Source organism: Budorcas taxicolor, chromosome 17 (assembly GCF_023091745.1).
Source record: "Budorcas taxicolor isolate Tak-1 chromosome 17, Takin1.1, whole genome shotgun sequence".
NCBI lineage: Eukaryota > Metazoa > Chordata > Mammalia > Artiodactyla > Bovidae > Budorcas > Budorcas taxicolor.
Window position 1 is genome coordinate 72,969,882 of NC_068926.1, and position 24,843 is coordinate 72,994,724.

At 67.9% G+C, this 24,843-nt stretch overlaps 3 protein-coding genes and 1 non-coding gene across 4 annotated transcripts; 3 read left to right on the top strand and 1 right to left on the bottom strand.

The window, feature by feature from the left end:
- Positions 1 to 312: 312 nt before the first annotated feature.
- TRMT2A (tRNA methyltransferase 2 homolog A) lies at positions 313 to 4,068 on the bottom strand. The gene is made up of 12 exons (XM_052654365.1): positions 3,957 to 4,068; positions 3,304 to 3,839; positions 2,998 to 3,106; positions 2,623 to 2,804; positions 2,365 to 2,479; positions 2,160 to 2,275; positions 1,977 to 2,088; positions 1,561 to 1,683; positions 1,352 to 1,427; positions 1,017 to 1,133; positions 803 to 899; positions 313 to 710 (listed from the first exon to the last, which is right to left on the bottom strand). Exons 1-12 carry the CDS (start codon positions 3,978 to 3,980, stop codon positions 482 to 484), a joined length of 1,836 nt encoding a protein of 611 aa, XP_052510325.1. The 5' UTR covers positions 3,981 to 4,068; the 3' UTR covers positions 313 to 481.
- Positions 4,069 to 4,561: 493 nt separating this feature from the next.
- On the top strand, positions 4,562 to 9,495 carry RANBP1 (RAN binding protein 1). Its single transcript, XM_052654366.1, has 6 exons — positions 4,562 to 4,677; positions 5,620 to 5,756; positions 6,997 to 7,154; positions 8,310 to 8,438; positions 8,732 to 8,797; positions 9,094 to 9,495. The coding sequence occupies exons 1-6, from the start codon at positions 4,663 to 4,665 to the stop codon at positions 9,207 to 9,209; spliced, it is 621 nt and encodes a 206-aa protein (XP_052510326.1). The 5' UTR covers positions 4,562 to 4,662; the 3' UTR covers positions 9,210 to 9,495.
- LOC128062702 (small nucleolar RNA SNORA77) lies at positions 8,835 to 8,955 on the top strand. Its single transcript, XR_008200852.1, has one exon. It is a non-coding gene; the product is annotated as a small nucleolar RNA SNORA77 (small nucleolar RNA).
- Positions 9,496 to 11,124: 1,629 nt separating the features above from the next.
- Positions 11,125 to 24,635, top strand: ZDHHC8 (zinc finger DHHC-type palmitoyltransferase 8). Its single transcript, XM_052654599.1, is given in 14 exon segments — positions 11,125 to 11,283; positions 16,995 to 17,116; positions 17,265 to 17,422; positions 17,761 to 17,824; positions 17,827 to 17,915; positions 17,917 to 17,933; positions 18,135 to 18,154; positions 18,157 to 18,236; positions 18,706 to 18,797; positions 18,902 to 19,043; positions 19,216 to 19,336; positions 19,410 to 19,519; positions 20,380 to 21,344; positions 23,739 to 24,635. Coding segments are annotated over 14 exon segments (2,310 nt in total). The 5' UTR covers positions 11,125 to 11,179; the 3' UTR covers positions 23,965 to 24,635.
- Positions 24,636 to 24,843: the final 208 nt, after the last annotated feature.

Sequence of the window (24,843 nt, forward strand, 5' to 3'; positions counted from 1 at the left end):
GCAGGAAGCAGAGCTGTCCCAAGGGAATGGCCTGCTTTTGGTCCTGCGGCTGCGGGTCCTCCACGGGCTGCAGCCTCCCAGAGGGCGGGGGTCCCCCGCTCCCCTCCACTAGGAGGGGCCTCCCCTGGGGCAGAGGCAGATGGGTGGGGGGTTGGCACTGTGCCCTGTGTGCTCCACAAGGTGTGGCGGGCCCCCAGGCCCTGCCCCTCTGAGCAGCGCAGGCTCTGTTGGGACTCCTGGGGCGCTGGGAGGGCCACTTCCAGTTCTGAGGTGCCTTCCAGGGCCTGCCCCCCAGGTTCACATCACAAACACTGGCAGTTCAGCACTTGTTTATTCTGGCCCTTGTGGCCTGTTTGGGCGTGAGGGATGGGCTCGGTGGCCTCTGGCTGCTGCCTGGCTGTCCCCGGGCAGGCCTGAGGACCCCAGGCTCCGCCTGTGGCCATCCAGGCGTTGTTCCAGAAAGGGTTGGTTTCCGTTGCCCTTAAGAAGGAGGGGAGACCCTGGCTTCCAGTGGGGTGTCACCTGGGGGTGCTGGTGGGGTCTGGACCAGAGACTTGGGCTCCAGGGCCCCCGCACCATTGGGGTACTCCACCCTCTCAAACAGAATGAGCATCTCACAGTGCGGGGTCTGAGGGAACAGGTCCACGGCCACAGCCTTGACTGGCCGGAAGGGAGTACCCTTGACGCGGTTGGATGGGGCCCTGCAGAGGCTGTACAGGACGGAGCACGGTCAGTGTGGGGGGTCAGTTCACCCTGCAGGGGTAAACCTGGCTTCCAGCCGCCCACCCAACCCCACACTTACTCCACGAAGTTGCCCATGGCTGCCCGCGGGTTGCAGGAGACGTACAGCAGTCTCCGGACATTTTCCGCCCGGCGCACGGCCAGGACCGCCTTGGAGTCTGGGGAGACACAGAGCCTCACAGGGGGTCCCCAAGGCGCCCCCCCGAGGGAAAGGCCCAGCCAGCCCCTGGGCAGCCTTCTGCCTCCCAGCAGCCCCTGGGGAGGCGGCCACTCACGCAGGCCGGCGCGGGGTGGGTCCAGAATGGCCACGAGCTGCTGGGAGGCCAGTCTGCTCACCAGGGCGGGCACCAGCTCCTCAGCCCTGCCACAGTGGAACTCCACGTTGCTCAGCTCTGCAAGGGGCAGGTCAGCTGTGTCAGGGGGCCTGTGACCCCTCCTACAGGCCTGCTGGGCCACCCTGTGTCCCAGAGCCCCAAGACCAAGATGCCTCAGGAAAGCCCTTCCCTGCGGGGCAGCCCCAGGCGGCGTGGTGCACCGTGGGTCTGCAGTGGGGCCCACGCCCTGCGGGCATGATCGGCTCAGGGCCACCCCCTCCACCGCGGGCCCTCACCGTTGTCCAGGGCGTTCACCCGAGCATCTTCCACGGCCTCCTGGGACAGCTCAACCCCAACAACTCTCTTCACCTTCTGGAGCGGGGACAGGAGGGGCTGATGACTGCCCAGCCCGGGCCTCCTGGGGCAGCACAGGAGGGGCTGGTACGGGGTGGGGGTCTCACAACAGATAGAAAGGGGGACGACAGGAGCAGGGTGGGGGGCTCACCCGGGCCAGAGCCAGGCCGATGGTGCCCGTGCCGCAGCACACGTCGAGCACCGTGCTGCCTGCGTCCAGCTGGGCCCAGTCCTGGATGAGCGTGTAGAGCACCTCGGCCGCAGCGGTGTTCACCTGCGTGCGGGCTGGGCCGTCAGAGCAGCCCCCACCCTGCGCCTGGCTCCCTAACTGCTTCCTCGCCTTTGACTCCCTGGGCGCCCCAGGGCCCCTCCGACCACTCCCAGCCTCCCGGCTCGAACAGTCCGTGCCGCGGCAACCTGCTTCCTCCCGAGCACCGGCCCTGCGGGCCCCGAAGCAGCAAGCACCACAGACCCCACCTGTGGCCCTGGGCTCCCCCCAGATACTCCGCCCCACGGCCGCCCTGGGCCGCCACCCCAAGTGCCCTCCTGAGCCCGGGCTCCAGACACCTGGAAGAAGGCGTGGGGGGAGATGCGGAAGGTTAGCCCCAGCACGTCCTCACGGATGCACCGGTCCCCGGCCACGTGCTCCAGAGGCAGGCCCTCCTGGCTGGGGGTCTTTCTGTGGGCGCGAGAGAGCGCTCAGTCACAGCCCTCATGTGGACCCCCGCCCCAGCTATCCCGACTACTGACCGCTGTCCCTCCTCCACGAAGTAGAGGCAGGTCACCCCACTGGCCTTGCCCGGCCCCTCCATGAAGTACTGGGCCAGAGATGCCTTCAGCCCCGCCAGCTCCTCCGGGCTCAGGTTCTGGAGCAGATGGTAGAAAAGGGCCGGTGAGACTGCGTCCAGGCTCACTCTGGCCCAGACGCCCCTTCCACACCCTGCCCGCCGGAGACCTGTGGGTGGAAGTAGGCGATAGCCATGGCTTGGCCGCGGCGGCTGGTGCGCACAGTCAGCTGCTTCCAGTGGCCCGAGTACGTCTCCGGATCGTATGCCGAGTAGGGAGTGGACCTGAGGGAGCCACAGGGGGGCCCTGAGTGCCTGCGTCGGCCCCCAAGTCTGCGTCCTCCAGCCCCCTCACCAGAGCCCCCTCCTGGGCGGGACCCCATCCTCTGCTCTCGGCCTCGGACGTCCCAGGCTGCCAGCAACCTCACCGGATGAACTCCTGGAACGCCTTCACCACCTGCTTGGTGGCCCCAGGGATGTGCACGGTGTCGAAGGGGGCTGCCACGGCGCACGTCCCGCTCCTGTACTTGCTGAGCCGGCAGCCCACCGTGTTGTCCTCCCCGTCCACGCCGACGCCGACCAGGAACTCGCACTTGTTCCGGTACTCGGTCTGTGGGAGGGGCCAACAGGGACAGACGCCGGCTCTCTCTCTGACCGTCCAACACTGGCAGCGTAGAGGTGACGCGAGGCCCAGGCTCCCCCACGGGCCTGGCAGCCAAGGGCACCACGCTGATGGGTGCTTGGTGAGAACCAGGAGCAGCTCTAAGAGCGCAGGAGGACCAAGGGGGACCCCGAGGCCTAACCTGCTGGGGGGAGGGCCGGACGCCCTCCAGTGGGCAGCAGGCCTTGTTGTGCTTGTGTCTCTGTGACAACAGCCAGGGCAGCAGGGCGCGGTTGGTGCTCCCGATCTCCCTGTGGGCAGAGGGAGGGCGGTGGTGGGGCTCCCAACACCCCACCCCCCAGCCCTGGGGGCGCCCAGGACCCTGCTGTCTCGAGCCAGGAACACATGGCTCTTACCGGGTTAGCCCCCTAAGAGCCTGTGTGCGAGGTGCAGGGAACGGGCTGAGCGAACGCAGCGCCCAGCCCGGGATGCCCGCGCCCAACCTCACCTGGCCAGCTTCTGCAGCACTTGCTCACACTCCTGCCGCTTCCGCTCCAGCTGCTCCTCGTAGGGTACGGCCCAGAGAGGGGTCACCACGTCGGCGACGCAAGCCGCCGGACCAGCGGGGAGCTCCCCACGGTCCTCCTGCCGCCTCTTCCTGGCCAAGGGGTCAGCCTTGGGCCTGGCCAGGCGCGCGCTGAGCGGGCGGCCCTTCCAAACCGCCCCGTGCAGCACGCACAGAGCCTTGTCGCGCTCGGCGGCGCTGCGGAAAGTCACGAAGGCGCAGGGCGGCTGCCCGAAGAGCTTCGTCTTGTGGGGCTGCAGCCCGAAGCGGCCCAGGAAACGCCGCACATCGCTGAAGCTGGCGTGGCGCGGCACGTTCTGCAGCTCCAACTTGAAGACCTCCGAGGTGAACAGGCCGGCTCGGATGTAGCCGTAGGGCCCCGGCCCCGCGGGCCCGGCCGCCGCTGCCGGCTCCTCCTCCCGCCGCGGGCCCGGCACCTCGGTACCGTCCTGACCCGGGTCCCCGACATGCGCCCGGCCCTGCGTGCAGACGGCAGGCGCGGAGCTGGCGACGGCCCGCGCGCCCGGAGCCCCGCCCCGGCCTCCCCAGCCCATTGCCGCCCCAGCCCCCAATCCGCCGGCTCCCCCGCACCATACTTCGCTGTCCAGCTCGTCTCCCATCGTCTGCAGCGTCCGTCGCCTCGCCTGGAGCCTGGAGCGCACACCGTCCAGCTGCGGCCTGGGAGGGGCCGGGACTCGAACCCGCGGTGCTCCGGGCCGGGCCTCGGCCACGCGCGGCGCCGCCCGCCCGCCAGGGGCCCGCGCCCGCCTACTGCTCCGGCCCGCCGCTCTCCCGCCAGGCCGCCGGCGTGCGCAGCGCAAGAGGGGCGTCTCTATCGTCCCCGCTTCCTGTGACGTCATCACCACGCGCCGTTCGAGCCCCTCTCCCGCAGCCCAGTCCTCTAGCTCCAGGGGCGCGCGCGCGCGGCCGCGGGGCGGAAGTGCGCGCGAGGGCCGCCGGGAGTGCGTGCTCCCCGCCCCCCCCACCCCGTCCCTCTCCCAGTCGGCCTGGCTGGCCGGGCATGCGCCGCGGGCGTTTTGGCGGGAAGCGCGGGGCGGGCCGGACAATGCGAGTGTCCGCCGCACGAGCCCAATAAAGCTGCGCCGGTTTTGAATCGCGGCGCGTTTCCCGCCGCCGGGGTCAGGGGTCGGGGTTCGGGTCGCGGGGCGGAGGGAAGAGAGAGCGAGCGGGCGGGCGGGAGGCGCCGGCGCCAGACGCGGAGGAAGGAGCTGCGAGCAGCCGCCGAGAGGCCGCGGAGCCCGCGACGACCGAGCCCGCCGAGCCGCCGCCGCCGCCGCGCCCATGGCGGCCGCCAAGGTGGGCCGGGCCGGGCGAGCGGGCCAGGGGCGGGCGCCGAGGGGCGCCGCGGCCGCCGCCGCCGCCGGCCACGTGGGCGGGCCGCGCCGTCTCCAACCCCCGCCGGCCCGCGGGCCCGGGCGCCGCGCCGCGTGACCTTGGGGCGGCCGGGCCTCGCGCCCGCCCCTGGCCGCCGCCGGCCCCCCGCGCGCGGACGCGGCCGGTCCACTCGGCTCCCCATTCATCCGGTGCCGGTCCGCGAGCCGCTACCCGCCTCCGCGCCCGCGCGGCCTGGCGGGCGGCCCGTGGCCACCTGGGCTGGGGGAGGGAGGTGCCGTCCGGCCGAGTGGCCGGCGGAGGCCTGCGTTCCTGGGCCGAGCCGGGGAGCTCAGTCCTGGCGTCTTACCTCCGGGGCTATGGATCTCCAAGCCACGTGCTCCCTGAGGCAACCCAAAACCTGCCTTTTCGTGCCCTGTATTTAGTCCTCCGCGCTGGATCGAACGCTGTGGCATTTATTTGCGTGAATCCTCTTGATTTACACGCGTCATTTCCCCCACCGAGATCAAGTTGTTGGCAGAACTGAATTCTGCATACATAGTAGCACGCCGCCGCAACTTTTAAGCAAGAGCACAGATTTTTCTCACCCAGTAAAAACTCAAAAGGCTTTGTAAGAGGAGTGCTCGACTCGAGGCCCTTCCCTCCCACCCTCCACCCTTAATCTGCACGTGGCAGTATCTGCGTTCCCATCTTACAAATGAAGTGCGGGGGCACGGGGGAGTTCGGGGAGTCTGTGAGATGGTGTCTTGCATCTGAAAGAGGATATCGGAGTCTAGTGTCTCACTGCAGGTTGGAGAAAGGCTTTGGGGGTGATAGGCCCTTCACTAGTGGGAATGCCTCGCTCTGGGCACTGGTGGAGTCTGGCGCAGCCGGAAGGGTCACTCACGTCTCCACCCACCACTGCAGGACACCCACGAGGACCATGACACCTCCACCGAGAATGCTGATGAGTCCAACCACGACCCCCAGTTTGAGCCAATAGTTTCTCTTCCCGAGCAAGAAATTAAAACGCTGGAAGAAGATGAAGAGGAACTTTTTAAAATGTAAGTTGGCATCTTTTCAGAAGTAGGCATGTTCACTTTGAGGTCCAAAGTGTGTTTTTTTATACAGGTGTTAAGATCTTGGCTTGACCTTTAACCACAGGATTTTGTGATGGTTCCTCCCATGTTGAAACTAAGCTGCTCTCGAATACACTCCTTCCTGGCCCCTGGGACGCACACTGCCCTGAGGCCTGTCCCACTGTGCCCACAAGTGACATCTGCACAGACCCCTGTCTTTGCCTCCTCGCTTTAAGACTCCCACAGCCCCGTGTCTGGTTGAGCATTGGGTCTTTACCAGCACTGTCTTTTTTTCTTCAACACTGGCATCCTTTGAAGCTCCTGAATTTCAGATTTAGTTTTAACGTACGAAATGATGCTTGGAATTACAGATAAAAGGTGGGTGGTTAGTCATCGAAGTTATATTAAAAAAAAAATCATTGTGATCTTGGTGCCGTCAACAAGAGGTTGCGGTGGCCAGGTCACCTTGAAGCAGCGCTCGCAGAAGCCGTGTGGCCAGGTCACGAGTGTGCCAGTGCCGGCACCACGCGGCACGGGGGCCGGGGAGACACAGCTGCAAGTTAGTGGGAATCGCTGGGAGGCGCGAGGGAAGGAGGGGCCGACTCTCCACTGCTTCAAGTTCCCTCGGAAACACCAGAGTACGGTTTGAGTGCTCCACTGTGGGTCAGAGGAGGGAAGCAGAGGGGATCACTCCTCTAAGACCGGGAGGCTGGAGACCAGTCCTGGGCGCCTCCCAGCCTCCCCAGGGAGGCCGGGCCAGCGGGAGGGGCCTCCTCGTGGGTCCACTGCTCCCTTGATGGTTGCGTGTGGCGCAGAGAGCAGTCTCCGCAGGAAAGGGGCCGGCAGAGCTGGGATTGTTGGCGAGGCAGACGGCCGAGCTGCTGTGGGTGGGAAGGCCGACTCGGCCCAGAACCTGTGGCCCGAGTGGAGGCCTGCAGCCTGTCTTCCCAGCGGAGGAAAGGCTCCTCGTCCCTTGCCTTCATCCGTGGCGCCAGGGAGCCCCCGCACCGTGACGGCCGCCTTGGCCGGCAGTGCAGTGCGCCCTCTGAAAGGTCAGGCTTTCCTGTAAGACTTGGGGTTTGTTGGGCCTCCTCGCTTTTCTGGTGATGTCCTGATCTGCAGTTCTGGAGTAAAAGGCAGGGATGTCTGGCAAGGCCTCGGGTGTAGACCCGGCCTCGTCCCTCCTACGCCTGCCTAACGCCTTTCCCCACGGCTTTCCTTGCAGGCGGGCCAAGCTGTTCCGGTTTGCTTCAGAGAACGACCTTCCGGAGTGGAAGGAGCGGGGCACGGGGGACGTCAAGCTGCTGAAGCACAAGGAGAAGGGGACCATTCGCCTGCTCATGCGCAGGGACAAGACCCTCAAGATCTGCGCCAACCACTACAGTAGGCGGGGCGAGGGGCGGGGACGCGCAAGATCTGCACCAATCACTGCAGTGGGCGGGGCGAGGGGGCGCACAGGTGACCCGGCAAGAACCAGAGGGCCCGGGAGGCTGATGTGGCTGGACAGGCAGGGACCGGCCTCCCAGTACCACGGTCCCGTCGACACTCTTGGGCCAGCTCCTGTGCCCCCGCTCCGAGGTCCTCCCACCACGCCCCGCTCAGCCCACCCTGTCGCTTCTGGCCTGGTCCTTGTTCTCCAGCCCCGTTTGAGGTGTTTCCCAGAGGTTTTCCCTGACCTTGCTTCTCTCAGAGCCTGGCTGGTCACCGGGTTTCCGGCCTGGTGTGCAGGTGGGTGGGCGGTGGCAGAGAGGGGCCTTGAGTGCCCAGGAGGCACGTGGGCTCAGCGGGGTTCTGGGCTGGGATGAGTGGTCTCGGTGCTGAGTGTGATGTGTTCCTGGGACTGGTCCTGGGAGATTTCTGTCAGGCACGTGGGACGAGTGTGGCCGTGGGGCACTCGTTTCTTGGGAAGCTGGCCTCCTTGAGTCCCTGCGTGGCCTGAGGGATGGGTGGCCATGCAGATTCCTGGGTGCGGCTCGATCTCCGTGGCGTACAAGCTGGTCACGGGCCTTCGGTGTCCACTTCCAGTGGCCTCTTTCCCTGGGATGTGCTTGGGCAGTGCAAGGCCGAGAGTGGTGGGTCTCCTTCACCCCACTTGTGGCTTATGCGTCTCGGCTATAGCCCTGCCTGCTGTGGGCTGGGTCCTGATGTGTGGCCAGGTATGGACTCTGCCACGTGGTGGGCACCCTGTTCAGAAAGGCTGGGCCTGCCCAGCTGCGGCCCACATCTGCCCTGGGTCTGCTCGGACAGGGCCAGGGCTGGGGCGGCTGGTGGTGAATGGGTCTGGTGGCATTGGAGACTCCTGCTGAGGTGTCCTCATGGTCGGGGAATGGCTGCTTTCTTCCCAGATTCAGGACAGTCCTGCTTTTAAGTGGGCACGGGGAGTTTGCAGGGGTTTGGGTAAGATCCAGACCCACAAGCCTTTGTCTGGGCCTGGCTTGGCGAACCCCCAACCAGGCTTTTGCTCCAGTCAGGGCTTTAGGGGTTGGGGTGGGGGCCGGCCTGGCAGCCGTGCGGTCCTCATGGGGCTTCTCCCTCCAGTCACGCCGATGATGGAGCTGAAGCCGAACGCAGGCAGCGACCGCGCCTGGGTCTGGAACACCCATGCCGACTTCGCTGATGAGTGCCCCAAGCAGGAGCTGCTGGCCATCCGCTTCCTCAATGCCGAGAGTAAGCAGGCCTGGATGTGTACGGGGGGCCCTCCGGGGAGGCCTGCGCTCACAGGGCTGTGCCCCGCCTGCCCCCCGGGCGGCGGTGTCCTTCCGCTGGCGTTGTGGAGAGCGGCACCCCGTCGCCGGCCGTCTGGTGCCAAGGAGGCCTCGCCTCTCTCTGTGGGGCCCGCTCCAGTGCAGTGCCTGGCAGGATGGGCTGCCCAGATGGGAGTGGGGTGTCTGTGGGACCCTCCGGGACCGCGTCCTCCTTGCTGCTCAGGGCTCTTTGGGGCGCCGTCTCTCTCTTTGCAGACGCACAGAAATTCAAGACAAAGTTTGAAGAGTGCCGGAAAGAGATTGAAGAGAAAGAAAAAAAAGGTGCTGGGGGGTGGGGCGGGGCGGGGGGGGGGGCTCTGCAGACTCACTCTGCACCCAGCCGCAGCCCCGGGCGGGTGCTTTTTCCGTCTGCCACAGGAACTTGCGGGGGCTGTGACCTCTGCCCTGTGAAGGGCAGCACAGCTACCCCGGACAGGGGTGCTTTCTGGGGGTGGGGCCGCCGGGGCTTGGGGAGGGGCTTGTGCCGCCGCTGGAGTCCCGGGCACACGCTCACCTGGAGATGCTGGGACACGGCCGGCCGCTGCGCCTCCCTCTGACCGCGCGCCCGTGTCCCCCAGGGTCTGGCAAGAATGACAGCGCCGAGAAGGTGGTGGAGAAGCTCGAGGCGCTATCGGTGCAGGAGGGCGAGCAGCCCCAGGACGCGGCCCTGGCGCCTGCCGAGGAGGAGCAGTGAGGCGCCCCGGGCAGCTTGCCCCTGTCTCCCCCGTTTCTTTTTTAATTTTGCCCTGCGCCTTCTTTTCGGTTTGTTTTTATTCTGTTTTGTTTTTACAAGGGACTTTATATAAAGAACTGACTTCCAACATCCAGGTTGTTTTTTTTTTTCCAAGTTTTTGCCCTCATGAAGACAACTTCAGAAAATCCATTCCCTGGTCACGAGAATGTACCGTGCTAACTTTCTTTTCCATAGTGGAAACACTTATTTATAGTCATCAAAATAGCGAATAAACAACACGTTTGAAACCTGCATGGAGGCAGGACGTGTGTGCGCCGCCCCCTCGCTCTGCCCCTGCCTTGGGGTGAGGACGCCCACCAGGAGTCCTCGGTGTCCCCCGGGCTTTGACCGGGCATCTTTGGGTGGCCCTCTGCCCTGGCGGAGCTGCCTGTCGGACCTGGAGCCGGGCGCAGCCCTGTGACCGTCCTCAGAGAAGACTGTCCTGCGCGGCTCCGGGCCGTCTTGTCTGGGTGGAGGTGGGGCGTCCTCGGGGGGCGAGTCCGGTGAGGCCCTGTGTCTTCTGCAGACCACTGCCTCCGAGGGAGTCCTGTGGGGGTGGGGGTTTGGGGAACACGGCAGGACCCGGCCAGAGGATGCCTGTGCTTGGCCCTGAGCCAGGCTGCGTGGGGCAGGGCGAGAGGGTGGGGTGGGGAAGGGAAGTGGCTGCCGCGTCCATGTCGGCCCCTGGCCTGCAGGTCAGGCCTGCTCCCTGCTGCCCTTGGGAGGTGATCCCTGGGCCACAGCTCCCTGGGACCCTCTGCCCAGGCCCTGCACCCACCCGCTACAGACCCAGAGACCCTGAGGGGCAGGGCTAGGACCGCAGTGTGCCCGCAGGACCTCGGGCCACCGGAGGCAGAGGCAGCTGGGTAGAGCCAGGAGGTGTCCGCTTCCTGCCTGCCTGCGGCCTGGGGGCTGCTCCCCGCCAGGCAGAGGTGGTGGCCACGGGTGGTGGGAGGACACCCACACAATCTCTTCGGTCTGGCAGCTGCCTGGGGCCCTGGGGTCAGGCGGGGTCTCCCAGCCTGAGGGGCTCAGGCACACGGCTGCACAGGGTTCTGGACACAGAGCAGCAGACAACGCCCATGGATTCCTGCCGGGGTCCAGCCCCGCTGTCTGGGGAGATTCCCACCTGGGGAGGGGCTGAAGGTCTTGGCTTCAGAGCAGGGGCCCTGGGCTGGCCCGACCTCACTGTAGTCAGCTCCACCTTAAGTGGCAGCTGCGGGGTCCGGAGGTGGGGTTTCCTGCAGAGGGTGAGCCTGCCCAGGCAGCCTGTCCTGGCAGGGGCAGGGCACCCCACTCTGTCCCGCGAGGTCTGCAGCCTGGGACAGGAGAGGGCCAGCGCCCCGCCCTCCTTACCCTGCCGGCTGCTGCCCTCTCGTCCAGCTCAGGGGCTGTGAAGTGGGCAGGGGATAAACCATCAAGGCGCCCTACCTTGTCACCATCCGCCACCCTTGGACATGTCCTGGGGCGGGAGGGGCCTGGCCCTGCCCTGCAGGAGCTCAGAGGTGTTGAGGGAAAGGTCTGCCCCAGAAAGGCCCCGCGCAGGGCCTGTGGGCCGGACGTGGGGCCTGGCGGCAGCGCGAACCCTAGTGAACCAGACCCCAGGCGCGCGGGCCCGCAGCAGCCCCCCAGGGTCGCGGTTCCTGGCTGGAGGGGCCGGGAGGGGCCCCCCGGCGGGAGGGTCGGAGCCCGGCCCCGCCCCCAGCGCAGGGCGGGGAGGGCGCGCGGGGCGGTGGTCGCGAGGGGCCCCGCCTGGCCCCCGGCCCCGCGCCGGTCCACCTTAAGGGGCGCGCTGACATCAGCACGCCGCCGCGCCGCCGCGCCCGCGGGGTGGGATTTCCTCCCGGGCCGCCGCCGCCGCCGGGTCCTGCCCGTCCTGCCGGCCCCGCCCGCCCGGCCCCGGGGAGGGATGCGGCGGCGCGGCACCCAGGATGCCCCGCAGCCCCGGGACGCGCCTCAAACCCGCCAAGTACATCCCGGTGGCCACGGCGGCCGCGCTGCTGGTCGGCTCCAGCACCCTGTTCTTCGTGTTCACGTGAGTCGGCCGCGGCGGGCGCCGGGGCCAGAAGGGGCAGGGCTGCGCGCAGGGCGCTGGACGCGGCCCGGTGGGACTGGACCCCACCGGGGACTGGACAGTGGGCTGGGCTGGGTGGGGGGCACAAGGCTGTGGGCGCCGCGAGCCCCCACCCTGGGCCAAGGCTGATGCCGGGAGCCAGGCAGAGCCAGGTGAGTCCTGGGTGTGAGGACCCTGGTATCTGGCAGGCCCCCCCCGGAGTGCCCAGGCAGGTCCCCCGGGGTGTGAGGCGCCCGCCCCGGGGCAGCGGAGTGCGTGTGGGTCTGCACAGGCTGAGGCTGCAGCCCTGCCCTCCCTGTGGGCCCAGGAGGGGACGCCGGCCTCCCAGGGCCACCAGCCCCCCTTGCAAGCAGTGGACGGTGGCTCCCGGGTGCCTTCCCGGCCGTCCGGCCCCAGGCCACAGCCAAGTTGTTCCCGTGTAGGTGTGGCCTGGCCTGGCTGCCACGTGCCTGCCCCACGGCCACTGCCGACGCTGGTCTGGCAGTGCCCTCCTCTTTCCCTTGACCTCCTCAGGAAGGCCCAGTGGTCACAGCCAAAGGGCCCAACCAGGCCACACCCAGGGACTCTGGCTCCAGGGGGCACTGGAACCTTTGAGGCAGGGGGCCAGCCGGTCCGGCCGGTCCTGGGCTGGTGCAGACCAGGCGGGTGCTGATGACAAGGTTCCCTCTGCGTTGTCGTGACCCTGCCCCCTGCCCCCAACCCCAGGCACAGGGAGCGGTTGGGGACCCCGGCTTCAGCCATGCAGGTCTGCAGCCACCTCCTGCCGTGGTTTCCAGACTGGGACACGGCCAGGTGACCAGAGTAACTACTGCTCCGGCCTTCCTGGGGACCTGAGGCTTGGGGTGACTGTGGCCAGCTGGGCACCCTTTCCCCTTGGCAGGGACGTGGGCAGCGGCCCGAGGCTGACCAGGCTGCACTGGACGCCCGCAGGCGAGTGGGCCCTGCTGGGCTGGGTGGGCACCACAGGCTGCCAGGAGCGTGTTTAAAAAAGGCTGTGTGGACGGGCTTATTTCTGGCTTTGGCGAGCAGACGTGTTCTTGTCGCTGAGATGCTGCTGGCTGTGGGCAGCGGGTGCGGGCCGAGGGAGGACGCGTCCCGCGGGGGCTTCTGGGGGGCGGGCTCCCTGCTCTGGCCTCTGGGCCCTGGTGGGGGTCCCCGGGGGAGCCGCTCGCCGGTCCTGGTTCCTCACCCCCAAGTGCAATTCAGCGTTAGTCCTTCGTTAACTTTAAAAGGAATTCGTGTTCTTGGTGAGAACTTGTGAGATGCAAGGGAAAAGTTTAATAAGAAGCTGAGCTCAGCATCATCCCCTCTCCTGCTCAGAGCACCCTGACCCCCTCAAGGAAGGGTTCTTGTCCTGTGGCTTCCCTTGATTTCAGAGGGTCCCGATGGCCCCACCCCCGGGGGCGAGCATGCAGGGTCCCTGGCCTGCCTCTGTGCTCAGCACCCCAGGGCAGCTCGGTGGGGAAGATAGGGGCACGGGGGCACGGGCCGTGCCCAGGCGCAGCAGTCCTCTTGCCCGGGGACCCTCCCTGTGCCCCCGGGCCATGCTCCTTGGCTGAGTGACCATCAGGGACCCCGGCCTGCTCTCAGCCCAGTCCTGCTGGGCTCCACCAAGGCCGTGTGGTTCTGCGGGGGTTTTGCCAGGCCACCCAGGCCCAGTGATGCTGCCTGCAGTGTGCCGTTCCAGGTGGGCAGGGGGCCGGGCAGTGCCCTCCTTGGACAGGCCTTGTGTCCCCCTAGCTCTGGTCCCAGGCCCTGCGCGGAGCCAGACCACCCTCCGGGGCGCTCCCCACCCCGCCTTGGGCCCCCGCAGGAATGGGACTCTGTCTTCTCTGCTTTTTGGGCTTTGCTGGACACTGACTGGGGCCCTTGGCCCTCTCTGTGCTCAGGAAATATGAGCTGACTGTTTGAGGCAGGCTCGGAGTGGGAGCCCAGGCTGAGGGGACCAGGGACCCCTGCCTTGGGCCAGCTTGCTGAGCGGCTTGGCTGGGAGGACATTCAGACCTGTCACCAGGAGAGGCTGGGGCGTGGCGAGCATGCCCAGAGGTGGGGTCCCCCCACTGAGGAAGGGTAGCATGCCACAGGGGAGCTGCCTGGCAGCCCTCCTCCTCCAGGAAGCTTTCCTGGGTTCTCAGAACAGTCCTGTCCCCCTGGGCACCAGAAGGCTCAGTGCCCCCCGGCTGGGTTGGGGGGTCTGAGAGCCCCAGGCCAGGTCCCTGACCCGCCCCTTCCAACTCCTGGAGCCACCCTGCAGGGTGACGGGGACCCTGTGAGCATCAGAGGGCCAGGGCTGTGGGGCCGGGACCCACGTGGGGGCTGGGCTGTCTTGTCTCTCTGGACCCACTGGGTTCCCCTCTGGATGTCGCACAGAGGGGTAGGCACAATGGACCTGAGTGGTCCCTATGCCCAGTTGGACCATGAGGCCCGGCCTAGGACCAAGCCAGCTTGCAGTGGGCCGACATGGACAAGCCTGCTGGCAGGGGCTACAGGGAGAGGTGAGCCCCCTGCCACGACCTGCCACCTGTAGCCTTAGGAGCCCTGGTGCCCTGAGGCACCTTCCTCCTCTGCTCGGGGGTCCGTGGGGTGGGTGCAGGAAGCCAGCGGCCCTCCTGGCTGGACCAGGGCAGAGTGGCCGCCCAACTTCTGGTCCCGGCTGCCCTGTGCCTGAGCTTCATTAGCCACTGTTAATGAAGAATCCGATTTAAATGAAAACGTCTGAGCTAAAAAAATTTTCCATTCCGCATTTAGCTGTGGCTGCTTGCTACTCTGTGGAACCCCCATCCTGCTGGGTGGGGCCTCCTGTAGGCCCAGGTGGGGTCATGGGAGGCTTGGGGGGAGGGGGCCTGCCGGGGCCCACAGCACGGCTGCCCTGGTGATCAGTGTCCAACCCCCAGCTGGCAGGGGGGGCCTGGAGCACGCTGTTCCCTGGGGGGTTGGGGGGTTGTCCCGAGGACCAAGAGGTCCCCTGGAGCCCGGCTCAGGCTCAGATGCCCGGGCAGTGCCCACCAGGCCTTGCCCACTGAGCGCATGCTTCCTCACTCCCTCCTCACGCTTGCCCTGCCCACATGGAACAGACAGGGGTCCACAGAGGGCCGGGGGTGAGAGTCCAGAAGGGGACGTGTCTGCGTCCGTGTCTGTGGGTATGGATGCGTCACTGTGGGCACAAGTGTGCTTGTCCATACACACGTCAGCGCACACCCGGCCGTTCCGTTGCACTTGCCCTGTATGTGGGCACGCTTATGCAGTGTCCACACGTGTGCGTGTGTGCGTGCTCACAGGGACGTGTGCTCTTTTGTTCTCTCCCCTGCTTAGCTGTCCTTGGGCCCTGGCAGCACTGGTGACTGAGCCGGTCTCCGTGGGGGACCCAGGCCTGAGACCCCTTTTAGCACGCCTGGGGTGGAGGTTGTGAGCGGAAGGACAGGGGCCAGGGTGCAGGGCAGCCCCTGACCCCGTGTTCAAGTCAAGCCTAGGGGGCTAGAGATAGTGAATGGAGGGGGCTCAGGCCCCTGTCAGAAAACCCGTGTGCCCCCAGGCTTGCCCTGCCCTCGCTGAAGCCGCACCCTGCCCTCCCTGGGACGTGCTGCCCAGGGGCACTGGGGGGCAGGTGGTGCCCATCCGGGGCAGAGGCCATCCGGCAAGGGTGGCTCCGCCGCCTTGCAGCTCTTGCTCCGGGCCCGCTGCCGGGCCCGCTGCCGCTCAGGGCCACAGAGCCTCAGGGAGGACACGGCTGCGGGGGGCGGGGCAACGGCCCTGATACCCGCCCCGACAGTGAGGCGGGGCTGACAGGCGCGCTGCCCCGCTGCAGCTTGCGTCCGGCACCAGTGCAGGAGAGCACATCCTTCCACGTGGAGGCTGCGGCCAGCCGTCTCCAGAAGGCGCGTGGGGAGCCAGCTCTCCGCACCAGCGCGGGTCTGCCGCATCCACCTGTCCCCGGTCCCGGCCGGTCCCGGCTCTGTTGCACCCACCTGTCTCCACTGGCATCTGGGCTGTTAGTTCCTCCCACCCCGCTGGGCGGAGCACGCCTCCGGGGCCCACCACCGACCCTCCAAGTGGCGCTGGACCAGAGGCCACGAGTGTGCACCGAGTGCTGCCTGCGTGCCCGGCCAGCGCGCAGGGACGGGCGTGGGGAAGGCGTCTGCTCCTGTCCATGGGCAGGCACGGTGGAGGCGGGCCGCCCGCCCAGCACGCAGACGCTGTGTCCTCGGGCTGAGTGTCGCCTCCACGGCAGGTCCCGGAGAAGAGGAAGGGGTGACGCGCGGCTCCCAGCCCGCCCAGCGTGCTGCCGTGGGAGCGGAGTCTTTAAATAGCCTCTCGCTTTCCACTAAAAATAGAGAAGTTCCACCCGCACGGAGGTGGTTGCTGGGGTGGTGGGGCTGGCGGCTGGCCAAGGCAGGCTTGGGTGCCAGTGTGCCCAGTGTGGGCTGGCCAGGGCCACCCGCACGACTCGCTCACGCGTGGCCGTAGGGCCTGTCCCCGAGGCCGGTGTCGGGGATCCCAGGGGCTCCTGGCCTCCATGCAGGGCCTGGGTGTGTGGAGCGGACCCACTGGGCGGCCCCTGCTCAGCACAGGAGGGACAGGGAGCCTGGAGCCAGAGGCGCTTCGGGGTAGCCTGGTGGGCAAACTCAAGGAACCCCCAAGGGTGGGGGCAGGGGGCCCTGAGCCACTGCCTGAGGCCAGGCACATCCTCAGAGAGGGCTGCGGGTGGGTCCTGTGAGAGCTGGGGAGACACTCTGGTGCCAGGGTGTCCACCGGGGACATGTTCGAGACCCGCACAGCGAGCCAGCAGTCTGGGAAGGCTTACTGGAGGAGGGGACAGCCCTGGAGCCCAGTGCAGAGGGGTGATGAGAGAGTCCACAGGGATTCTGTACTGCCCTGCGGAGAGAAAGGTGACAAGCTAAGAAGGGGCTGGGGCCCCTGGGGGTCCAGTGGCTGAGGATCTGCCTGCCAATCCGATGCAGGTTGGACGCCTGCTTGGGGAGCTGAGTCCCACCTGCCGCGGAGCAGCTCAGCCTGTGGGTCGCAGCTACTGAGCCTGTGCGCCTCGACAAGGGAGAAGCCGGTACGCCTGGATCCTGCGTGCCGCAACTGAGGCCTGACGGCCACAGACAAATACATGAAACAATGAGGCAAGGCTATCTGGCTGCAGATGCACCTAGGCCCAGGCGCTGAGCCCGCACCCCACAGGGGACGGCACGCGCCCTCTGCACCATGCATTCACAGACCGAGGAAGGCAGCTCCCCACATCACACCCGAGAACCTCCCTGGAAGCAGGGGCCTGCCAGGCTGGGGACAGGTCTGGGTGAGGCCCAGGGCTGGCCTGAGCTGCCCAGCGGGTCACTGGCCTCTGCCCATCAGAGTGCATGGGCAGAGACGGGCTCTCACCCCGTCTGTGTCCACCCCTCCTGGGGAAAGGGACCCAGCCAGGAAGGATGCCCAACGTGGGTGGGAGGACAAGGCTTGCCTCTGGGCAACCCCTCCTGCCCTTCCTCTGAGCCTCAGTTTTCTCAGCTGGGAGTTGAGTTGCTGGCAGGCGCTTGGGGGTGGCTGGGTCGGAGCTGGCTCCGGTGGCCACCCTCAGCGCCGCATGTGTGTGGCCTAAAGCCGCTGCCCCACGCCCCCTCCCCACACACCTGCCACACCCCAGACCGAGCGCCCCCTGCTGCCCCACACAGGTGCCCGTGGCTGACGCGCGCCGTGTCCCCAGCCGTCCCCGTCTACAATGGCGTCCTCTTCCTCTTCGTCCTGGCCAACTTCAGCATGGCCACCTTCATGGACCCTGGCGTCTTCCCCCGAGGTAGGGCCCTGTGTGGGGCGGCTCCCCACTCGCTCTCGCTCGAGTGTGGGTGGCTGACGGGGGCAAGCCGGGCCGGGAGCGGACTGGCTGGGGAAGGGCTGGCCTCTCCTGCCAGGGCGGTCAATTTCCTGCCGCCCCCGGCCCACAGCGGATGAGGACGAGGACAAGGAGGACGACTTCCGGGCCCCGCTGTACAAGAACGTGGATGTGCGGGGCATCCAGGTCCGCATGAAGTGGTGCGCCACCTGCCACTTCTACCGCCCGCCGCGGTGCTCTCACTGCAGCGTCTGCGACAACTGCGTGGAGGTGACGCCCGCCCCGCCCCGGCCCCGCCCCGGCCCCGCCCCGGCCCCGCCCTTCCCTGGCCCCGCCCCCGCGCATCACCCCGCCCTTTCTGGCCCGGCCCCGCCCATGACCCCGCCCTCAGCTCTGCTCCACCCCTGGCCCCGCCCCTCCTCTGCTCTGCCTGCAGTTCCGCCCCGCCTCCGGCCCCGCCCTACCCCTGACTCCGCCCCGCCTCTGCTCCGCCTGCGGTCCGGCCTCCGCCCCGCCCCCCCGCCCCGCCCCCCCCGCCCCGCCCCCCCCCCCCGTCCCGCCCCCCCCCCCCCCCCCCCCCCGCGTGCTGACCTGCTGTTCCCACCCAGGACTTCGACCACCACTGCCCCTGGGTCAACAACTGCATCGGGCGCCGCAACTACCGCTATTTCTTCTGTTCCTGCTGTCGCTCAGCGCGCACATGGTGGGCGTCGTCGCCTTCGGGCTGGTCTACGTGCTGAACCATGCGGAGGGGCTGGGCGCCCGCCCACACCACCATTACGTATCCTTGGCCTGACCACAAAGGCGGTGTGGGCCGGGGACACATCTCGCGGGGAAGTCGAGGCCCGGAGGGCTGGGGCGGAGCCCGGAAGCCCCCGGGGAGTGGGTCCCCTTCCCTGAGTGGGTGGTGGGGAGGGCCTGAGCCTCTATCCACAGGCAGCTGCTCCGTCCTCGTCCTTGGCCGTTGGCCTTAACGGGCCAGCATGGCCGTCATGTGTGTGGCCGCCTCTTCTTCATCCCCGTCGTCGGCCTCACGGGCTTCCATGTGGTGCTGGTCACTCGGGGCCGCACCACCAACGAGCAGGTGCAGACCTGGGGGGCCGCGCGTTCTTGACGGGGATGGGGTGTGGGCGGGTCCTTAACCGGCTGAGCGAGGAGCCCGGGCCACACGATGACGTGCAGGAGCGTGGTCGGAGCAGGGGCCTGGAGGCCCTTGGCTGATGCGCAGCAGTGCTGGGGGAGGCTCCAGCCCTGGAGCCCGGCTCTGGAGCCCCCAGTGGGGTTTGGCACGTTAGGGCTCCGGCCCTGGAGCCCCAGTGGGGTTTGGCACATAGGGTCGCGCCTGCCCTGTACCCCTCCACACCCCCATCGGTGGCCACTGTGGCCACCAGTGAATCAACTTAGAAGTCCCACTGCATACATGGGCAGGTCCTGAACACCCCTGGGCTGACCCTGCTCAACTGACCTATGAGGAACCCTGCTATCCCTGCTTGTCTTCCCTCCTTGGCTGGACCCTGGGTGGCCAGGCTGGCTGAGGGGTTCCATATCCACAGGTGACGGGGAAGTTCCGTGGGGGCGTGAACCCCTTCACCCGCGGCTGCTACGGGAACGTGGAGCACGTGCTGTGCAGCCCTCTGGCGCCCCGGTGAGGCTCTCAGCCCGTCCAATCTGCTCTCGCCTGGCGGGCCCTCCCCTCGGCGCGCATTCAAGCGGGGCCGCCCTGGCCACTGACCCTCTGCCCTGGCGCAGGTATGTGGTGGAGCCGCCCCGGCTGCCGCTGGCTGCTCGCCTGAAGCCGCCCTTCCTTCGGCCGGAGCTCCTGGAGCGAGCGCCTCCGCTCAAGGTCAAGCTTAGTGACAATGGGCTGAAGGCTGGCCTGGGCCGCAGCAAGGTGGGCGCCCAGGGGAGGGCGGGGGATGGGGAGCGGCGGGAAGCCGCCAGGTTGGCGGGACCACGTAGAAGGAAGAGGACCAAGCGGAACAAAGGAAGGGTCAGGGTCCTGGGCACCAGGATGGGTTCCCCAGTAAAGCCCCGCCCCTGGCCTGTACCATGTCCCCTTCCAGTCCAAGGGCAGCCTGGACCGGCTGGATGAGAAGCCCCTGGACCTGGGCCCGCCACTGCCCCCAAAGGTGGAGGCCGGCACGTTTGGCAGCGACCTGCAGACCCCACGCCCGGGCAGTGCTGGTGAGGTGGGAGCGCCCGAGCGGAGGGAGGGGCGCCGAGCGATCCCAGCCTGACCGCGGCCCGTCTCCTCCAGAGAGCGCCCTGTCGGCACAGAGGACCAGCCCCCCGACACCCGCCATGTACAAGTTCCGGCCCGCCTTTCCCACGGGTCCCAAGGCGCCATTCTGCGGGCCGGCAGGGCAGGTGAGGAAGCCTGGCCCCGCCCCCAGGAGTTCCTACCCGAGGTGGCCCCGCCCCCAGGAGACCCCGCCCAGGGGCCCCGCCCCCAGGAGACCCCGCCCAAGGAGTTCCTGCCTGAGAAAGCCCCGCCCCAGGAGCTCCTACCCGAGGAGGCCCGCCCCTGGAGGCCCCGCCCCCATGAGGCACTCCTGAAGACCCCTTCTGAGTCACCGAGGGTGAGCGTGCCAGCTGGGGCAGGGTGTCCTGGTCCTTCTGGCCCTTGGCCTTGCCTGCCTGCTGGCTCGGCGCTGTTCCCCGGGCCACTGTGGGCGCTGCCCCCGGCAGCACTGTGTGCGGGCGCCTGGAATTCCACGTTAGTCACTGCCTGAGGCCTTCAGGGCCCCCCGCGAAGACTTCAGAGGAATTTGAAATTGCTTGAGGAAGCACATTTATTCTCTGCGTTCACGTGGGGCAGTGGGCGGCCTGAGCCAGAGGACCAGAGCCCTGAGGTCCCCGGGCTGCATGCTTCCTTCATGGCCACTGGGGGGCGGGCCTGTGATAGGCCAGCACGCCTGGCTCCCCAGGGAGCTCCCCCAGGACTGATGGCATACCTGGCCAGGGTCTGGTGGCCCTTAGAATGGTCACCTCCTCCCTGGGGTTGTCCTGGATCCCATGGAGGGTCTGGCTGGTTGTCCATGTGCCCTGAGGCCACCCACACTGCCGTGCCCACCCTGGGCCTCTTCCCTCTGGGTGCAAGGGAACTGCGGGCTTCTGGAAACAGCTCGTCGCTGCACCTGCCGCCACTTGATGGCAGCTTCCCAGAGGGCACAGGGCATCTGGCGGCCTGGGGTGGGCAGACGTGGACGGGCCTTCTCTCCCTGCAGGTCACAGGCACCGACTCCCTGACGCTGGGGGAGGACAGCATCCACAGCCTGGACTTTGCATCCGAGCCCAGCTTGGACCTGCCTGACTACCCACCCCTCAGCGCGGCCGACACCTTCTCAGGCGCCCTGCGCTCCCTTAGCCTCAAGGCGGCCAGTCGGCGGGGCGGGGACCACGTGGCCCTGCAGCCCCTGCGCTCTGAGGGTGGGCCCCCCACGCCCCACCGCAGCCTCTTTGCCCCCCACGTGCTGCCCAACCGCAACGGCAGCCTGTCCTACGATAGCCTGCTGAACCCCAGCTCCCCGGGGGGCCACGCCTGCCCGGCCCACCCCGCAGCCGGCGCCCCCGGCTACCGCTCACCCTACCTGCACGCGGGGGCACCAGGCGACCCGCCGCGGCCGCCGCCCCGCAGCTTCAGCCCGGCGCTGGGCCCGCGGCCGCGGGAGCCCTCGCCCGTGCGCTACGACAACCTCTCCCGGACCATCATGGCCTCCATCCAGGAGCGCAAGGACAGAGAGGAGCGGGAGCGGCTGCTGCGCTCTCAGGCCGACTCTCTCCTCGGCGACTCGGGCGTCTACGACACGCCCAGCTCCTACAGCCTGCAGCAGGCCGGCGTGCTGTCCGAGGGCCCACGTGGCCCCGGGCTGCGCTGCGGCTCCCGGGATGACCTGGTGGCTGGGCCTGGCTTCGGGGGTGCCCGCAACCCCGCGCTGCAGACCTCGCTGTCCTCGCTGTCCAGCGCGGTGAGCCGGGCGCCACGGACCTCCTCCTCCTCCCTGCAGACAGACCTGGCCAGTAGCGGCGGCCCAGGGGCCCGGCCCACCAGCGGCCCGCACAGGTCGCCGGCGCACCAGGTGCCCCCGTCTCCACCTGGCACCCCCTGCTCACCCTCCTATGCCGGCCCCAAGGCCGTCGCCTTCATCCACGCGGACCTCCCGGAACCGCCGCCCTCGCTGGCTGTGCAGAGGTGGGTGCTGGGGTGTGGCTGGCCACTGGGCACGGGGTAGGGGTCTGTGGGGCTCTTGGCTGGGAGGCTGCCCAGGAGGCCTGAGGCTACCCTGGGGCGTGGGCCTCACCCAGCCTGCAGGCTCCTGCTGGCCAGCGTGAGGGTTGCCGGCTCCAAGGATGCCCTGGACACCCTGGGGTGGGGGCAGGTGATTTTGCCAACAACCCGCACTCTTCCCGGGCTGACAGACCCAGTGCGTGGGGCATCCCGGCTCCTAGAGACGGTCAACTGCCCATGTTCAGAAGGCCAAGTCAGGGTGATGTCATCCTGCAGCGGGCACCACGGTCCTGGCCCCCCAGGGCCTTCCCTGCTCAGAGACGGGCAAAGGGAGGCTCGGGCAGGGGGCGGAGACAGGCTGGGTGACAGGCCCAGTGGGCAGCAAGGTCCACGCTATTGGTTAGTGCCCAGCAGCTGCAGGGCCGAAGGGCAGCCCCTTGCTTTCCTCAGAGGGAGCAAGGAGGAGGTCAGAGGGTGACTGGGTTCCCCAGCTCAGGGTGCCAGGACATGGATGCACTGGCCGGGGTCCACCTGGCCTCCCTGCGCTCTTGGTCTGTGCTGAGCGGCCTGGGAAGGGATGGTGGCTGTTCCGACAGATGTCTGCCCTCCGCCCCCCGCCCCCCATTTCTGTGTGGGACTGTCCAGGCTGAGGCAGGGCTGCCCAGGGCTCCGTCTGTCCGTGTCCTCTGTCCACTGCCTCCGCTGGCTGTGTTCTGCCGCGTTTCCGTGCTCACCGTGTGTGTGTGTCTGCTTGTTTCGATGCAGGGACCACCCTCAGCTGAAGACCCCCCCAAGTAAGCTTAATGGGCAGTCCCCGGGTCTGACCCGCTTGGGGCCGGCCCCCGGCCCCCCGGGGCCCTCCGCCAGCCCCGCCCGGCACACGCTGGTTAAGAAGGTGTCCGGCGTGGGTGGGACCACATACGAGATCTCGGTGTGAGGACCGACTGCCCCCGTCGCCGAGCACCATGGGAACCACGACCCCCCGCGGCCACCCCTCCCAGCTTCTCTGCCCCTGGAGAGGAGGCCCAGGCCTGGCGCGGATGCCTCGTGAGGAAAGCCACGCCTCCGCGGCCCGTCCCTCGTCCTCAGCTGCCCGTCCGCACCTGCTCACCAGGCGCCGTGGGGCCGCGGGCCGAGGGGCTGCAGGGCCTGCGTGTTGGTGGTCCTGTTCCTGTGAGCTGGGGCGGCGAGGAGCACAGAGCGCGCCTGTGCCCCTGAGGTTGTCACCCAGCCGGCCCCACCCGCTTCCCTTCTGTGTGGGTTCCCGTGGCCCAGAGACGGACAGAGAGGCCTGAGCCCCTGGCCGAGGGCCCCGCCGCCCGGCTGCCCTGACCCCTTGCCTTTCAGGGACCTGCTGCAAGCTTGTAGCTTGGCATGGCCAGCTCTCCCACAGGGAGCATGGGCCCAGCCCGCAGGCACCCAGCTATTCTGACAGACAGGTGGACAGACGGACAGCCAGCCAGCTGTGGGTGGGGTCCTGGCTCCGTGTGTCTCGTCTCGCCCCTGCTGGTGGGCGCATCCCCACGTCTGTGCTCTGAGCTGCCATGCTGCGTCCCATGTGTCAACGCTCAGGCCCCTGCCGTCCCCCTCCCCCGCCCCGCCTGGAAACGCGCTTTAACTGAAGCCTTAACCTCTGCTTTATGCTCTTGTGGGAGGCGATGGGGGCTGGGGGAGCAGACAGGAGGCCTGATGCTGCCCCTGGGGGCCCAGGCCACCCCGAGCCCCCTCCCTGCAAACTGGAGACCCCCACCCAAGGCACGCAAAGCCCAGGCCCCGCTGGAGCCTGGGGCCCACGTGGGAAGCACATCGGGAGGGTTCGGAGTTTCACCTGGTGCCAGGGACCCGAGAGTGAGCACACGGCAGCGCCCGCTTGCGTTGTGTCTGTTCTATGTTTTTGTATCAACATCTATATATCTATAATTTTATTAAAAAAAGAAAAAGAGTCACTTGGGTCCTTTCCTTGAGCAAGACCAAGGCTTCTGGCAGGGCATAGGGGTCAGGCCGCGGGAGAAGGGGTGGCAGCCTGTCTGGGCCTGGATGCTCTGTGTGGGCGCTCCTGAACTGATGCCAGGCTGGAGGCCGGGCAGGGGTGTGTGGCCTCCCGTGTCTGTGTCACCCCGGAAGTAACAGGGTGTTGGGGCAGCTGGGCTGAGCCGCCCCGGGGCCCCTGAGCAGGGAGTGCCCGTGGGCTGGGATGTTGGGCAGCTGGACTGGTCCCTACACCCCTCCTCAGACACGCGTTGGGCAGGGTGGGGGGAATCCACAGCCTTTAGGGGACTTTAGGGAGGCCTGGGGTAGAGCCTGGTCTGCTGACCTCCGCCTTTCTGCTTCTCTCTCACTGGACGCTGCGACCCGCAGGGGCTGGATCGGCACCTGCAGCCGTGGATGGGGGCGGCGCGGCCAGCCCTGGGCGCCCCCCGGCCTGCACCTGTGCCACTTCGGCCTCCCAGAGGACCACCCGCCGCTGCGGGCCCCCTGGAGCCCAGCCCCAGGGGCGCCTCCCCGGGGGGCTGTGTGCCGGCTGCACTTGGCTGCCTCTAGCCTCTTCCCCAGCCTCTCGGGGCCCGAGCGGGACACCAAGTAGGCCACTTTGGGGCCCCGGAGGGCTGGGCTGCTGTGGACCCTAGGGGCCCTGGGGCCTCCGTTCCACCAGCCACAGCTAGACTTGACCCCCAGCCTGCCAGGGCCCATGACCCTGCGCCCTCCCGGCTCAGGAGGCCCCCGCCCGCCGCAGAGGGTCAGACCCCCCAGGCGGGGGCCCCAGAGCTGCTGGGGCCACCACAGCCTTCTGGGCTGTCTCTGCCCCCGCACCTGACCCCCTGCCTGACCAAGCACTTTACGCGTCCCTTCCTTCCCAGGGAGCCCGGCCTCTGTGGGCTGGGCCAGGCCGGGTGGGGGTCTCAAGCAGCCCCTGCAGGCCTCTGCACTGCCCCCTCCCCTTGCACCCTGCACATGAGCGGATGCCTTAAGCTCCTGCAGCAGCCAGCCAGAGGAGACCCCAGCCCGCCAGCCCTGCCCCGACGGTCTTCCTTCCTTCTCTGCACACCTGGGGTACTCAGAGGGCCCCGCCATCCCCAGCCCTGCAGCCCCCAGCCAGCTGGGCCCCCCTGATGCCCCCAGGGGCGGGGCAGGGCCTTGGCCAGCCCCCATCTCTCGCCAGCAGAGCTGTTTCTCCCACGTGGGGACGAGCAGCCACAAATCTGGTCTCTTGTTCTGAAAGGATCCCCTCGCCCCAGTTTAATGCAGAAAATAAAACCTTTGTGTTTTACCCCCGTGGCTCTGTCCACCACCGTGGTCCCCTGTCCTTCAAGCCTGGACTGGACAGGGGCCCTGGGTTGGGGAAGTAAACGGGAATGGGGGGGAGGGCGCTGGGTGGTGGCTGGGCAGGTGTGGGAAGTGGGTGGTAGGTCAGACAGGGACACGGGTTGTGCTTGAGTTCAGCAGCACCTGTGGGGCAGAGAAC